Consider the following 16,464-nt stretch of genomic DNA (forward strand, 5'->3'; position numbering starts at 1 on the left):
TGGAAGGTCCAGACTAACGACATCTGGTATTAGCCCACTGCCTGCTAAGGTTGAACAGCCTGAAAGACAGCGGGAGGGGCTTCACGTGAGGTAGGCATTTCTCTCAGGAGATGGTGGTGACCAAAACAGAGTTTCTACTATTTACCAGGTTCAACCCCTCTGAATGCTAAAGTTGCTCTGTCACTGCTGGACACTGAATTTGTTGATTTCTAAATAATGGCATCTTAACTTTATTAAGTGAGAACAATTTAAAAATAACATATTTGTGTTGCAATTAATGCATCTTAAAAGTACCTTATTCAAAATCATATGAAACATGTTTGCTTGTATAATCAGAGAGAATTTATCCTTCACTCTTGCCTTTTTATGATCATGATCTTTTATCCACCATTCCGTTCATTCACCTCGCACACAGCATGGATACATATGCACAAAAACCAATTCATTTGTCAGCCTGTTCATTTGCATAGGTCAAGGAATTCAAGCGTGAAATAAAAAAAGGAAAAGATAAAGCTTACATCTGCATCTGCGGGGAAATTACATCCTGTCAGCTGATGCGCTCACCTATAGTCTGTTGCCTGGGGATATCTGAGACTATGCAGTTTAGGACTAGTAGTCATGGCAACGTAGTTATGAGTCAGATTCACTTTCACAGAAAACAATTAACAGTGACATTTATCCACATGTGAAGCACTTGGGCTGCATGGTGAACACATTTCTCGCCCACATGCGTTGTTCTGGAAAAAAAAATCAGCTTAAAGCCTTCTCTCTAGAACACTGTTGTCCTTCTCCTTATTGTAAGCGAAGATTCTTTTCAAACCCTTAATGTATTTTTTAAATAACAAGTATAGCTGCTTGGATAATTCCCAGTTGATTTTTCTGTGTGTTGTACTATATGCCCTGCAGGTACTGACAGCTTCCCTTCAGCCACCTGTGGCTCACCTGCAGGAGAGACAGAACAGAGGAAACCTTCTCCCTGGATCCAGAAGGTTGTTTTTCTCCCTTCTGACAAGCTGCTCTACAATGCCATGTGGTATTATAAACAGCTGATTCCCCCGATCACACCGAGGCTTCTGCCAGGAATGCATTCTTTAATGTTTTATGTCTCTATGTCGGGTGTCAGAAAATAATGACATGACATGGTAGGTAAGCACCTCCTCCCATAAGAGACAAAAATACAAGTTATAGAAGTAGACAGAGAGGGAGAGAGGGGGGGGGGGAGTCGATGTACAGTTTTATAACAATAAATTATTCAATATATTTGAAAACGAACTACGACTGCAATTATAGCATTGACATATACAGTATAGACCGTTCTAAATACTCTTAAAATGACCTAAATCAAAAATATACCTCGTCAAAACCCTTGTAATTGAAAATGAGGCAGACTATGTATAAATCAATCGTCGGATGGATCTTGCATTGGATTTAAAAATAAACAATAACTAACGTCATTGCAAGATTAAGTACCACAAGTTAAAAGAATAATTTCTTTTTTCCTTAAACTGACTTTTCTTGATCCCATGAATTTACTTATTTTTAATGTTAGGTAACAAGTAAGTATTTGGATGCAATGTTACATTTTATATCCAAATCTCAACTAGCATAACATCTCTTTGCTCTTGGTGTAGAAAGAACTAGACAAATTGCAAGTATCAATCCTGGATTTTGAAAAGCTGACACAAAACTTCATTTGCTGGCTTTAATCTGTGAAAAAGCTGTGAAAAAAGCTGTTGAAGATTTATGAATGAGTTGGAAAAGAATGAACAGCAAAATCAGTGTGTCAAATTAGGACATAATATAATTAGGGCTGTCAAAAATAGCGCGTTAACGGCGTTAATTAGCTGTTTGTTGTTAATTACGTCAATTTTTTTGACGCATTTCACGCATGCGCAGTGTGACAAATTATTCAGGTCCGGAAAGAACCTCTTCTTCTAGGGAATGCACTTCATCCTATACAACACATTACTGCCACCTGCAGGCATATGTCAGGCCGTCAGGTTCAGCAAGTCGTTTGCGCCAGAGACCCGCCCCCCCCCCCCCCCCCCTCCTCCCCCCCTCCCTCCCCGGTTCTCGCGCAGCGGAACAGAGAAGAAAAAAAGCTCCGCCCAGCAGAGCAAGAGCAGCGCTGAGATAGAGGAAAGACCATCGGAGAGACCCGTAATATTGTTCTGAAACATGCGGAGGAAGAGAAGCCAATGCGACCTAAATCCTCCCAGGTATGGGGATATTTCACACTGAAATGGGGGCTGCTAGCGGAGTTCTAATCGCAGCGCTCGACTTCAAGGTGTAACCTTTATTATTGTTCGGTCTGAAACGGCGCGCCCAGTGACGGGTGGTGCAGCAATATTGTTGTTCGGGTGGAAATCGGGAGAAAGGTCGGTCCGGGAGATTTTCGGGAGGGGCTTTGAAACATCGGGAGGGTTGACATGTCTGGTCATGTCTGGTCATCGCAGGAGCACAAACTCACAGCAGAGTGGGATAAACTGCAGAGGCTCGAGACCCTTCTAGAGCCATGCAGGGAAATCAGTCTGTAACTTATCAAATAACATTGATTTGATTATTTTCTGGAATGAATTAAACCAAGTCAAATATCAAAAACATGTATTTATGTAAAAAATAATAATTATGATAATAATAATGATAATTATGTATCTGTGTCCTGTTATTTATCTTTAGTATGCATTTCAGAAAGAAAAAATGGTTAGGATTCAGGTGTGATTAATCATGATTAATCCACTGAAAATTCTGATTAATTTGATTAAAATTTTTAATCATTTGACACCCCTAAATATAATATAACAATATCATATTTTCATGATGTTTGAATTGGATTTAAAAATTATATAATCTTTTATAATGTTGTAAATGATGGAAATTCTGCAAATGCTGGATGTCAAAAGGAAGACAGACGTATTATCACCATCAGGCATGTTACTGTTGCATGTTGCTGCTCAGACACAGATGATGTGCTAAATCAATAAGGAGGATACATGTATGTGTAATAATTAAGTAAATATACACACGCAGATACCCCATCTACAGCCATTTTAAAGCTGTTGTGACAAGTACCACGAGAGAATCAGCACAAGAGGTCACCAAAAAGCAGAAGTAAGTAACATCGGTATACTGTTTTGGTGTTTTGCTTTCATTCAAAAGTTGAGCAGGCAGAGGCGCTCTTATTGCATATATTAAGACGTGTTAGTGAGGGAGGTCCTTTTGATGAAAGTGGGTTTGCATGTATATTTAATGCCATGGTTTGCCGAGCTCTGCTTGAATGTGAATGGTAATGAGGACTGACATGTTGAAAACAGGCTGTGCCACTCGTCTCCTCCCCAGGTGCACAAAACAGTCAGAGCAGAAAGCAGCCCCATTTCTCTGCCTCTGCTTTTGCATTTGGCATTACAAACTGACAACATCGCTTCCATGGCTGTCTTTTCTAAATGCTGTGCGTGTGCACTAGTCTGTGCAGCTCAATAAAAGGTCATTTCAACAGCCGTATATATATTATGGTGGTTAGTTGTTTAGTTCAGCTCACTAAAACTAAAATGCAAATAGACTAAATTATGCAAATTAAAAAAACACGGCAAGCTGACAAGCTTTCAGTTAATTTCCGGGCTTTGCAAAATGAATGTAAAAAATATAACTACCTGAGAAACACACAACAATCATCTGGGAAAATTGTCCCACAACTTAAGATTATTTCAGTTCTAACATTCTGAATGTTGATCTACGGTGTATATAATGCAAAGTAAAACGCCTCTCACTCCATTGCAAGCCTACATGAAAGGCTACCGGAAGCATGGGCATGTCCATCAGTGAGAATTTGATTTACAACTCATTTCTTTGCAACTTGCAACTTCTCTGTACTCGCTTGTGTTGACTGACTTTGCAGGGCATTCTGTTACGCTATATACCGATGGAGAAGTTTGCTAATTTGAGTATTGTGCACTTAAATGTTTTCTGAAGTTGCAGTGCGTTGAAGTCGCAGGGTGACCGCAAACATCCAAAATGTTTCACATTAAAAAATCCATTTGGTATTTAGAATATATCAATCAATCAATCATTTTAATTCCATTTGCAGGGAAAACCTTTTAAGATTTGAACAGAAACAACATGTGCACTCAGTAGTTTACATCAATTGTTTTACTGTTATATATAACAAATGACCAACATATTTACACGTATAAAATAATAATTTTCAGATTTATTCCAATATTTTCCCACTTGTTCAGCTGAATCGCATAATAAACCTACAAACCTGAGACACTAAATAAAAATAATTACAGCAACAAAAAAAAGGTTCAGAAAACTTGCTACACAGTAGCAATTATGAACAAAGTACAAAAAAATATTGGACCCATTACATTTTTTACAACAAAAAATCTGACTGTGCTGTATTTACCACAAAATATACCTTATACTACCTTGTCAAGTCTGCAAAATATCTGCCAACTATGGCTGCTCCTGTATGCAAAATAAATGTTTAACATTTATGATGTGACGTCAACTCAGCTCATAAGAAGACATCGCAGTGCTCAAAAGGGTCGCATTCAACTACTTATCGCTCTTCTCTTCTCACACAAATGTGCACACAAAAGAAACAGCTTCATCTCTCCAGTGCGGTGTCCCCTCAAGCGGGCTTTCATAAGGAGCTGCTAAACAGCACGTTCGTGATGAACCATTTCTGTCCAGTGCACTTCTGCAGAGCCAGTTGGTAGCCAAACTCATTGTCGCTGCTCACTACGAGCTCCAGGCATCTCTTTGATTTCCTGTTCTGAATGGATCCTCCCTGAAAAGATAAAAGCAGGCTGGTGAAATTTGTGGCGGCCCCCAGAGAACATCATTGTACACAATACAACTTTCCTCCTTTAAACGCATACTGCTGTAAATGGATATGGATGTGTGCAGCCGAAACACCCTTTGGCATTTTGGCTGAATCCCACTACCATCCTCATTGGGCCCACTAGATACCATCAACAAGGTTTCAAGGCAAGAACAACAGGACAATTGCCAGTGTGGTCATTAGCGTTTCTCCTAGCAAGGGGCAAGATTTTGGAAAGACCACAAGAAAAGAGGACAACCAGACACAAAAACAAAGGAATGAAGGATATGAAAACCTCAGCTTCAAAGCCATGACGGTATTGTTTGAATCTATCATAATTTACAAACTGTAATGTATCAGCTGTTGCAAGAGTCCGAAAGGAGCCAGCAAAAATATCGCTGCATGTCCCGATAAATGAGGGAGGATTTTTCTCATTATGATCCCAGGGCAGACCAAGGGCAAGTGATGGAAGAGAAGATCCTCAACAGCCAATACAGTGTGGAGAGAGCTGCAAAGAGAACATTTTTTCAATACTATGAGAGCAGTGCCGAGGGATACGGGAGAAAAAAGACCTTAAGATTGGACAGGTTGTATAGAAACAAATTACTCTTTGGTCAGTCTTTGGCCCATCCGTGGGGTCCAAAATACATTTATATTTTATAGATAACAGATGGTAATAACTGCTGAAAGTGGGCATTTATGGACCAAAACGACACGGTGTTCCGAGCCAGCCCATAAAAGCAGGGAAAGGGGCAATTAAGGCTTTTTTTTTTTACTTAATGGTATCAGTCACAAAATCCAGATTTCTTTCAGATCCCTACTACAGGTTACACCAGCTTCAGCTAGGAACGCCAGAGATTGTTAAATTATGTTTTTTTTAACATTTTTAACCATCTCCATGACAACTGAGCTGAGCTGAACCTAATTTTCAACTCCAACTAAAAGCTTTGAAAACAACATTGACATTATTTTGTTGAACATGCTGTTTGCAGGATCAAGCAGAAATTAGAAAATGGATCATATCTTGGCAGTGTGCAATGTAAAAGCGAGAAGAGACACCTTAAACCTGTTCAGAAATGGACTAAAATTTCTGGTTGGTTCATCCTTGGTTATGGGTGGTGTCGGAGTGATTTTTTATACCACTAAATGTTCCATTTAAATTAGAGTTTTTGGGTTCTTTTGAGATATGGGGCATAATGAATTAGATTCAATCGTCATTCAGTTTCACATTAACTACAGATCTGAGTATGCAGATGATTATTTTAAAATGATTTGTTCCATAGCTTCTGTACCTCAGTTAAGTTTAATACAGGGTGAACAGCGTTTTGTTCTCTAACTGAAATCCAGTCTAATATTTTAATCATGTTAGCTGATTTCTTTTACGGCTTGGACCAGTGACAGGTTGGTTCTGTGGACTTCATTTAGTAGACAATGAGGCATTGGTAGAAGTGGCAAGGAGCAGTTTATTTTGATCCACGGATGTAGCAATTATTCGGTCTCTTTCAGAAAGAAATGAAGTCTTCATGCTTAATCCTCCCTAAACAACTCCAAAACTGTTGAATCAAAAGTTCACGGACACAGCACCAGGGCTATGTGAATGTGAACAAATGAAAGATGTGAGTTGGGATTCAGAAGACTGGAGCGAGGCCAGACTTACAGCCGGGATCACTGCAAACACTGAACGGTAACTGGGTGTTACTCAGCCAAGCTCTCTATATGATGAACGTATACGTGATGGCATGTGGGGAGGATATTGTTGGACATAGGCTTCTACAGAACGATCTGTATTTGTTACAGAAACATAAAAACGTATTACCCACAGACCCTCAAAACACACACGCAGGACAAATGATGACCATTGTTATGGACCAATGCCATATCAGATTCCTTGTTTTTGGAAATACATTTTCTTGATTCCCGTTATTGTTCCACCAAGGGAACATGTGCTTGCTTTACTAATCAGCATCTACCAAGATGTCAAATCTTTACATTCACGAACTGATTTCATTTCTTTCCCTAATGAAGGCTTATCAAGATCACTTCTTTTTGGTCAATAAGAGGTTTTTAAAGTGGATGAAGGAAGTGAAGTCAATTCCTTTAGAACGTTTTCATAACGTTTATCTTCACTCAATCCAGCTTTTTGCTTTCTTATTCGTACAGCACCCTGTTCCCAAATGTTTCTATGGCGGCATTAGGAAATCAATTTCAGTTTGAGCTTAATACTTTGGACATATGGAGTCAAAACGGTCAATAATTGATGACATATTTCAGTGTCTTGATACTGTCCAACATTGCTGATATGTCCCCATCTTGTGTACTAAATTATGCAAACTTAACTAAAATAACCACTTAAAGTTCCGTGTGAGGATATGTGATGCATGAGCTCCAGCGCATGAAACCCTCTTACATTTTCACACCATCATGCTGTAATACCACACACTTGCACCTGTAGCGGCAGTCCTGCAGCGATATCGCCAAACAAATATTCTATTGGTTATAACGAGCATCTAAAATGAAGCACATTTGGGATTTCACACATATTTGACTGAAAGAGGAATATAATCTTTAATAACACTGCGCTGACAGCATAGCAGACAATATGAGGTATTTTGAGCACAAATCAAAGCATGCAGTAAATCCAATTCCCCCCCCCCCCCCTCCCCCCGCTGTCATGGGGCATTTTGTGAGGTGGCTGCTTGTTCTGTTAAAACACATTTTGCAAGCGCAGCTAATGCAGGAAGACAATTATTAAATATCAATGACTCTGGATGTATAAATGAGTTAGAACTGAGGAGAGGGAGGGGGGGGGGGGGGGGGGGTCACCTGAGTGAAGAGCCAGTGCAGCTTCATGCGTTTGGTGGCGGCGTAGCTGCACTCTATGAGGCGCGGTCTGCCGTTCACGTCCACCACGCACTTGTTGTCGTCGTCATCAACCGTTGGACTGAGGAGCCCGATGTGGAGCTGCTGAGCACTGGTGTAGTACACATTCTGCAAGAGACAACACATCGTGCTACGAACAAATTGCTAAGTTCTGTACTGTGGGCTGAGACTGCCGTGGTTGACATTTCAATACGGGTCCCTGCAGAGCTGTAGGTAATAAACTATGCAGCAAATGAGGATTGCTCTCGGTCGTCTTTGGGTTTGAAAGAGACATTTACATAGATTAAATATGCATATTTATACAGTTCTCCTGAATTCATTCAGGACAATAAAAGGCAAGCAAAAAGAAGACAAAAGGAGCTAATTATTAATTCAGCAATGTCAAGAAAACCTGAATAATTTTGCTCATCTCTCACAAAAACTGAAATTCATTTTTAGGAATTTGGCAGGAGAAGAAATGATCTGCATTCAAAAAGAGAAAAAGGCTTTGCAGTATGAGCATTATAGAGGGAATCTTGGGATTATGTTTACAGACCGGCAGAGCAGTGCTCACAGTCTGTCGCCGTAACGCCAGCTTTGGTTTGTTGTGGTGTTTCACACAGCGACGAACTAGAGGTCGTGAAAAAACAAGGCTGGACTGCATGAGATGATTTCATTTTGATGAGATGACATTTTTCAAATTGTGTATTGTACACCCCTGGAAAGTCAACTGAATTTACTAAATTGCTGCAAATTAAGTCATTTTAAGATACGTCTACTGAGTAAACACTACATTTGAGCTATTACCATTTACTGGTATGCACAGCTCAAAGAGGAGTAAAAAGGATATAAAGGAGTAGAACAAGTCTTTTTGCTAAGCTTGTCTCCGACCTGGCACTCCAGCCGAGCTGTTAGAGCACATTAAGATATGTAAAAAACAGCTTTATGTTTGAATATTCTGCTATTGTCTGGTTTTCACTCTTACCCTTCTCTCTAGTCTTATCTCATATCGCCCAAACATCCTCCTTCACACCTAACGTTAAACAGTCTGACGAGTGTGAATTTTTTATTTGTGCTGCTCATTTTGGGAGCAACACAAACTGCCGGGCCGTGTGTGGCTGTGCTTTTCTTTTGTTGCTGTGCTAAGTCGGTATATTTTGTTACCGCTTGAGCTGAAGTGCTGTACTGTATGTCTGCTGACAACATGCTCTTGTAAAGTCCGTAGCGTGTAGATGTAAGCTTTGGAAATACGCTTTCCTTTCATGTGCCGCTGTGCAATGTTCTCTCAGCGCGGTGATGTATTGCAATTTCAGCAGCACCTCGAATACAAAGAGACAAGTCTCCCAAAGCAACTCGGTGACATTTCACATGACTAAAGCAAATATTTGTTATATGTGTCATTTTAGAGTCAATCCGGGGTCTAATCCCTCTCACAACACCGAAACATAAAAATAGAGCAGACTAGATTTGTCTTGTAGAGGAGATCACTAATCTCATTAGGAACACTGGTGCTCCTCAAACCCATTGTTCCAAATGCCAGGATTTATGTGAGATTCATAGCACCTAAAAGATATATAATTAGCAGTTTTTAAAGTTATCTGGGTCTCTGCAAGGACTGTAGAGTTTTTCAAAGATCTAGAGATTCCACAATAGTTTACAAATTTCTCCTGAATCAGTTTTAATTTGCACTGAGGTGCAAATATCAATACTCGGCATAAGGAGTGTGAAACCCCTGATTGGTTCATTTGAATTAAGTGGGATAATGTAAGATCAAGCCTCACTCTGTAAGACAAGTTTACAAGTGTGAGGTTAACAATCTCGGAAAACAATCTTCTCAGATATAATTGGATGGAGAAATCGATTGCTCAATGACGCTGGAGAGAGTAAATGAGTATCAAGCTGTGCTAACATTTGAAGACGCTTACTAAAGCAATAAGGTACGAGAGGCTGTACTTTATCCTCCAATAATACAGTGTGAGGGTGTAGTTAGGCCCGACAAACTGTGCCTCTTATTGACTGGAATATATCCTGGACACGTAGTCTAGAGATATGGTCTTCAAAGACATTGGATAAAGAATAGAAGAAGAAAGCAATCAATATGATCCTGAAGACTAGATGTAGGAAAGCTGGAGAAAGTGACAAATCTAAAGTTATGTTCTATCTAAAAACAAACAAATGGATTTTAGATTGAGTTAACGTGGCATTTTGCTTTGAGCTGGACTCATGTAAAATGGAGTATAATATGTATTTAAACACATAGGAGTGTTTTTGTATAAGGCAACATATACAACTTAAAAAGGTACTGAGTTTGATCCAATCTGAAAGTTGTTTTTCTTCAAAATGAAAATGGAAAGACAATATAGTGTTGGTATATTAAATCTTTATGCTGCACGGTGTGTAGGTAGAGGCTCTAACCTGAGGTGTCATCCCGTGGCAGAGATACAGGATGGGGACATTATCATTTTCCGGCCCCTGGTCCAGACACAGATCATTCTTCAGAGAGTTCTTCAGCTGGCAGGCAGAGAAAAACGTATTCAGAAACACAGATACATTAACAAATAAACCAAATATATGAATTGTTTAAGGAAAAAATGGTATGACAGATGTATGTAAGCACAGACTAACCCAGAGGTTTGTATTGCTACAATGAATAGTGGTTTATAAATGTTTTAAGATGTAACAAGAAAGATTTGCAGTTGTATTTTCAATAAATTACTGAGTTATCCACCAATTCTGAGAGAGGAAAGAGTTTATATTCTATACTGTCTTTGAAAAAAGTCAGTGAGATTTAAAGAATAAAGACATTTTTAGCTGAGAATAGAAAAATAGATGTTCAACCTTTTTGCTCACTGATGGGTTAATATCCATTGTTTAGAATACACAATGATGATGTTTGATGTCGTATTACTATGTATTCACAATTATCTGGATTTGTCTTGTAATCTTTTGACACAAGTTAATTAATAAGTTAGAGAAATGGGACAACAGCTATAATGACTAGTATTACCTTCAAGTCATACAATTGTATATTTTATAAGGAAACTGAAAACATTCTTAAACACCACCTTGATGAAGTAAAATTTGTTTGACATTGGGACGTAAATAAAATGTTGTGGACCAGACAACAAGTAATGGTTACAGATAATTCCTGTCTGGTGTCCAATTCCCAGAAGAAAATCATATTGCCAAAACACAGTGAGAGTGAGGAAGCAGCATATTCAACATGCTCTCTTCAAATCTGCTGTACTTTGTGTGCTCTTCGGGGGAAACTACGGGCAAACACTAAGCACTGGCTGCTGCAGGGAACATTGTTCATATGTAAATATATCTGGTTGTGTGAGTTTGGACAGGACTTTTAAAACAAAAAGGAAGAATGATCATCTAATATCAGCATCCAGCTGGTCTACTCTCTGAAAATCACAGAAATATGATATAAATATATTAATATTCAAGGCTATTTAGAGAAAGTATAGAGGAATCTTGTAAAAAAAAAATGTAATTAATTAATTTTGCTTCATAAACATATAAATCAGAAGCGTTGCGCTTGATGAACAAGACACAGATTTTGAGGCCCAGAGGGTTATTCATGCGCATCATGACAAAGGTCCGCCTGATTGCGAGATACAAACTGCTCTGCAGGGATCCCCATGGAGATTGCTTTTGCGTGGGGTGTGAATTAGGTAAAGATGTGAGAAGGGAAGATTCAGCCCCCCGTTGTCCCAGGAGATTTTTACTATCTAAGAATCAGTAAATCCAGCTCAGGTCTACCAGTGGAGAGCTAGCAAATATGCAACAGTGACACCTGTGGGGATAACATCAGATTAAAGTACACAGGCATTTAGAGCGTCTTTAGCTTGCGTAATGTGTTGTGTGTGTCTGACTGAGACAGGACATCCTTCAGATTCGATTGTGCTACTCCATCTGGACACGGCTGAGCAGATGCAGAGCCCTACTGAGCTGTAGTGGAAAAGTGTCCTCCGCCTGCACCTTCCATCACCCCCATTTTTAGATCAGGCGGAGGAAGAGAGAGATGTGAATAAATTAGACCGCAAAACATCCTTTGGAAATGTCAAAGTTTTTGTAAAAAAATAATATATTTATGCATGTAACAACTCTTCAAACCACCCCGACTGACTAACCCATCAAAGGCATGTCACAAATATAGAATAATGAGGTCAATTTACTTGAGGGAAATGAATGTAATGATGCCGGCCTATTTCCTCACTATACCCATGCACCCTTTCCCCTGTTTGTAATAACAAAAATCCTCCATACAACATAGAAAGCGGTGTCATAATACTGCGGCGTGTGTGTCACTGTGAATTAGGGTCCACCACAGTGACGTGAGGTGGGAGGACAGTGGAAATAAAGCTGTTTGAGAACAACTATGAAACACTGCCAACCCCCATTGGCTGTTACTTTTTACGTCTCTCACTACTAAAATTCAGCTGCAAAATCCTCAAGTTGGAAATCTATATTGGATCTATATCCAATATAGATCTATATTGAGATGAATCTAAATGCGTCTATTGTCATTACACTTATCAGACATACTATTATTCTTTTGCAACTGCTCATTTAAGGAGTAAAGAGTGAAACCCCTTCTCCGTGGGGACTGTATGTGCTCTTGACAGCAGCCATCCGGCTCCCAACATAGGGGATTAAAATGATTTGCTCAGGCACGGTTAAGATTTGTTTGGGCTTTTCCAGACTGCTGGATTGCATTAGGGACGAAGAGGTAGGCGGCTTACTACTCCATATGCAGTGGTGTCACTGTACATCCTCATCTCAGGGTAGATGTTGACCAGGTACCACCGGAAAGTTTTACACTGCAGCCTCTTCCTCAGAGCCTTCCTCTCGGAGATATCGCCAATATCGATGCCCGGGTCCTGGTGTTCAAGCAAGCAAGCAAACACACACACACAAAGACAAATAGATGTACACAAAGCATACGATTGATTAACTATAACTAGTTAAGAAGCAAATCAGTTAGATGGGCCATTGAGGATTACAATGCAGCCATTCGTTGTGGATTTGTAAAGCTTTTCTAGGATAACGATTTTTTCCTGGTCTGATTTAAATTAAAACAACTTAACTATTTAAGCTGCTGATTGTTGCTATTTGTATTACACTACATTTACCTGATGACTAAATCTATTTGAGATCAAGATTTTACAAGAAAAACATTTAAAAAATCTGAAAGAACACTACACATTGTTTTGATTCATACAATTTCCCCTCAGAAAAAACTAAAAGATATGCGGCCAGTCCCGGACTCCTCGAGGACCATAAATGCTGTAGATCAGTATGAAGGTGGGGATGAGCCTCCTGAGCTCTACCTTGGTAGCCTCTTTGCTAAAAAAGATACAATCGGAACACACCAGGACGCGAAGATGCCGATAATTGTGAACGTAATTGTAGGCCGAGGCTGAATGTGGGTTCGGACGACTTAGAGGGAGATCAGAGCGTTTTACGCACTGTACGGCACCGCTGGCATTTGTTGTCAGCAAAAAAAATTATTTAAATGACCAGGGCAGGCAGTTCAATATCCCTCCTACTCTTATTCTATTTTTAGAAAACTGCCTAACATTACATGAAGCAACAACGGTAAAATGCCTCCTTTATTAATGCACCAGAGTGCTGTACTAACATCATACATGATATACAGTCTCAGTCAGAGGGGCAAATGACTAATTGTGCTGTTGATATTTCAAGTACATTTAACCACTAATATACTTGTCAGTAATGCAATGCTGAATTTTTAAAGTGGGTACTTTGATCCACGTGAAGGGTCCGAATGCTTCTTCCACCATGTTTCTATATGCCTCATGTGGAATGCTGTATCGCCATTAACATCATTCACAGCTTTTTTTGTAACTCTAAAGCTAAAGTTCGTGCAAAATGTTGCAGATGTGGCTTTCTGGTACTCCAAAACAAGATAAAGCTCAATTGGACTTTATGAGAGAATAGTGTTGAATTTAACACTAGTGGTGCAAATGTGGGCGATGTTTCTCTGTGTACTTCACTCACACTGCTCTAATCGCTGAGAAGTACAATTGCTAAAAGTACTTTAAGGTTTCCAACAGCAGTGTGTAACTGGTACAAACAGAATAATATGCATTGTGTGTGTGTCATACAAAATGTGTTTTTTGATTATTGAATGTATAGTATTTACAAGAGTTTTTCATTTTGCAGAGAGGGAATTGAGTTTGTGTGTGTTCTAATTGTGTGCACTGTTTTGAAAAAACGGGCTTAAGCAATTGAGAAAAACTGTAACAATGAAAATGTGTTGATAATTCAGGAGGATCAAGCTCCGGCTAAATTTCATGCTTCTTTGGTACAGACTATGTAAAACGCCTCATTATTGCCCACAGATGTTCATCTATTCATAACTTTGATTTACATATACACATTTAAATGTTGAGATTATGCAGGAGAAGAAAACATTTGACTTAAGCCTTTCAGGGGTCCTACTTTAAGACAAGATGATGGTTATTCACTTTAAGTTATTGAATCCAGTTGGAAGATCAAATAAAAATCTCACAAAACAAAAATTAAATTAAAACACTTATAAAGCCATAAAAATGCACCATACAGCATATACATTTTCTATTAGTAATATTTATAGAAACTGTGCTACATTTTGTGCTTTATTTTTTCACAATGTCTTGACTCAACATCTCAAATAACATAAATTGTTAATGAAATGAAGTGAAATAAAAAAAAAAGACATAATTCAATTTAATTAAGCTGATGCTCAGCTTTAATTTTTCAAAATGTTATTGTGTTTTCTTTTTGTATCACATTTTCTAACTCCTAATGTCTCCATTCAGAACGCTTTATTGAATCCCATTACGTATTTATTTATTCTGTGGCACGTATTTAATTTGGGCCATTCTGTAAGTACCACGAAATAATTTCATTTGAGCCTTTGGAGGTGTCCGGGGCCTGATTCAACATCTGTGGTGGCGGGAGAGCAGCTGATAACAGATGACGCTCAACCCCGTGACATTTAGATAAGGTGGCTGCAGAATGGAGCTGCCTCTTGGTGCAATAGATTTGTCATCATTTTGTTTTCATATTTGTGTGTTTGTGTCTTCTTTTTTGTCCTCTCTTTGGGACTTCTGTGAGAACGCTACCTTTGGATAATGATGCAAAAGGCAGCAACACAAAATCCTCTATCTGGATGACATAAAAAACCTACTCTGCCTTCTGTCAATTAAGCCTGCAGCCAGTTTATGGCTGACATTTGACATTTGAAAAATGGGACACATGAACAGGCCGAGGTTTGAGTTAAACAGTGAATGCAGTTGAGCGAACACGATTCCACCTCAGCTGAAAATGAAAGTGGAATTCTCAAGCAATTTGAAACATTTTTCTGTTGAGTTACACAGATGAAGTTGCACGGTTTCCCTGTCTTCTTTAAAGGATTAGATTGATTTAATTTAAAAACAGACTTTAACCCAGATTGTACTGCAGTAACAATGGTCCTTTAGTAGCAACTGCTGGTAGGAATTCATCAATAGATTTAACCTGGTGGATAAACTGCATGCCAGATTACATCAGCATCTCAACTCTCCATTTCCTGTCAGCATATTAACTGTGTACCATCGGGAAAAGGCCAAAGGGCCAAACAATATTTGGATAAAAAAGGCAAATGGAAACGAGTCCGTCATAGTGATGAAATACAAAAACAACCGGAGAGTACTTGTACTGCAAATGTTTCTTTGTATTAGTGAAAGTTTCATCAGAATTTCACACAATACAAAAAAACTCACTCGTTTCAAAAAAAGTAAAAACTACAATAATGACACTTTTATAACATACAGAGATAATTGCCTGTATTCTCACAACAATGTGATACAATGTGGACCTCAACAAATTTAATGCATATGATCACACATGACATGTGAGAAAAGCAACATGATTAACTTACCTCCATGGGAATATTCCAGGCCATGTAGACGTGGCTTTTAAACTCATCCATCCACACTTCTGCGACTCTCAGCGCATTTCGCCGCACGTGAGACGTCAGATCCTCCGTGTAGGGTTTGTGAGCGCGCTCTATGTGGGCGATGCGAGCACACGGCAGGACCTCCACACTGCCGCCACACTGCCAGACCTGGTTTTAAACATTACAAATGAAAGGAGAATATTGTCATTCATCTACAAGCAATGAGTCTGCTTCAGGAACCCTTCTGATTCAATAGTGGGACATAAAAACCGACAGAGGTTTGAGAGCACTTAGAAGGATCTCAATTCTAGGCGGCTTAAAGCATGTTTTGGTCAACAGACGGAGGCCCTCAGAAGCTTACTGTATTCTTGACTGGGAGGAGGAGGCCCCTGTGGTTTAAAACGTTGTTCCCAGAGCACAAGAGGAGCAGCCCGAGTGCCTGATGCCTAAAAGCCAGTGACACTAACACCTGATATAACGAAGACCCCTGGGATACTCAGTACCATGGAGCAGGGAGCTCTGCAACCTTTTCCCAAAAGAGATTTATCCAATAAAAGGTGACAAAAAAGGATTCATGACAACTCAATGAAGAAAATGTATTTTGTGTGCACGTGATGACACTTTCTGTTATTATTTGCAGCATTATATGATATGTGATGTTCCGCTCAGATCACTAGAATCTTTGTCTACAGGATGCAACAAAAACAAGGTGCTGTTGACTTTTTCGTGTCTGGGTTATTACAATGGCATCCATATTTCCACCATTCTTTTCAAATCAATATGCAATGAAGCATTACATGTGTTTGTCATGTTTTGTAAAGTAATT

At 39.2% G+C, this 16,464-nt stretch overlaps 1 protein-coding gene across 1 annotated transcript in view; it reads right to left on the minus strand.

Annotated features, from left to right (window-relative positions):
• Positions 1 to 4,128: 4,128 nt before the first annotated feature.
• The window catches only part of galnt18b (UDP-N-acetyl-alpha-D-galactosamine:polypeptide N-acetylgalactosaminyltransferase 18b), a 52,264-nt gene continuing 39,928 nt past the window's right edge, over positions 4,129 to 16,464 (minus strand). The window contains exons 7-11 of the mRNA XM_037481925.2: positions 15,621 to 15,806; positions 12,436 to 12,573; positions 10,100 to 10,195; positions 7,649 to 7,813; positions 4,129 to 4,792 (exon numbers count right to left, since the gene is read on the minus strand). Of these exons, the coding sequence (XP_037337822.1) occupies positions 4,646 to 4,792; positions 7,649 to 7,813; positions 10,100 to 10,195; positions 12,436 to 12,573; positions 15,621 to 15,806 (732 nt within the window). The 3' untranslated portion in view covers positions 4,129 to 4,645. The remainder of the gene's footprint in view (positions 4,793 to 7,648; positions 7,814 to 10,099; positions 10,196 to 12,435; positions 12,574 to 15,620; positions 15,807 to 16,464) is intronic.

The sequence above is a fragment of the Pungitius pungitius genome, chromosome 4 (genome assembly GCF_949316345.1).
Source record: "Pungitius pungitius chromosome 4, fPunPun2.1, whole genome shotgun sequence".
Lineage (NCBI taxonomy): Eukaryota > Metazoa > Chordata > Actinopteri > Perciformes > Gasterosteidae > Pungitius > Pungitius pungitius.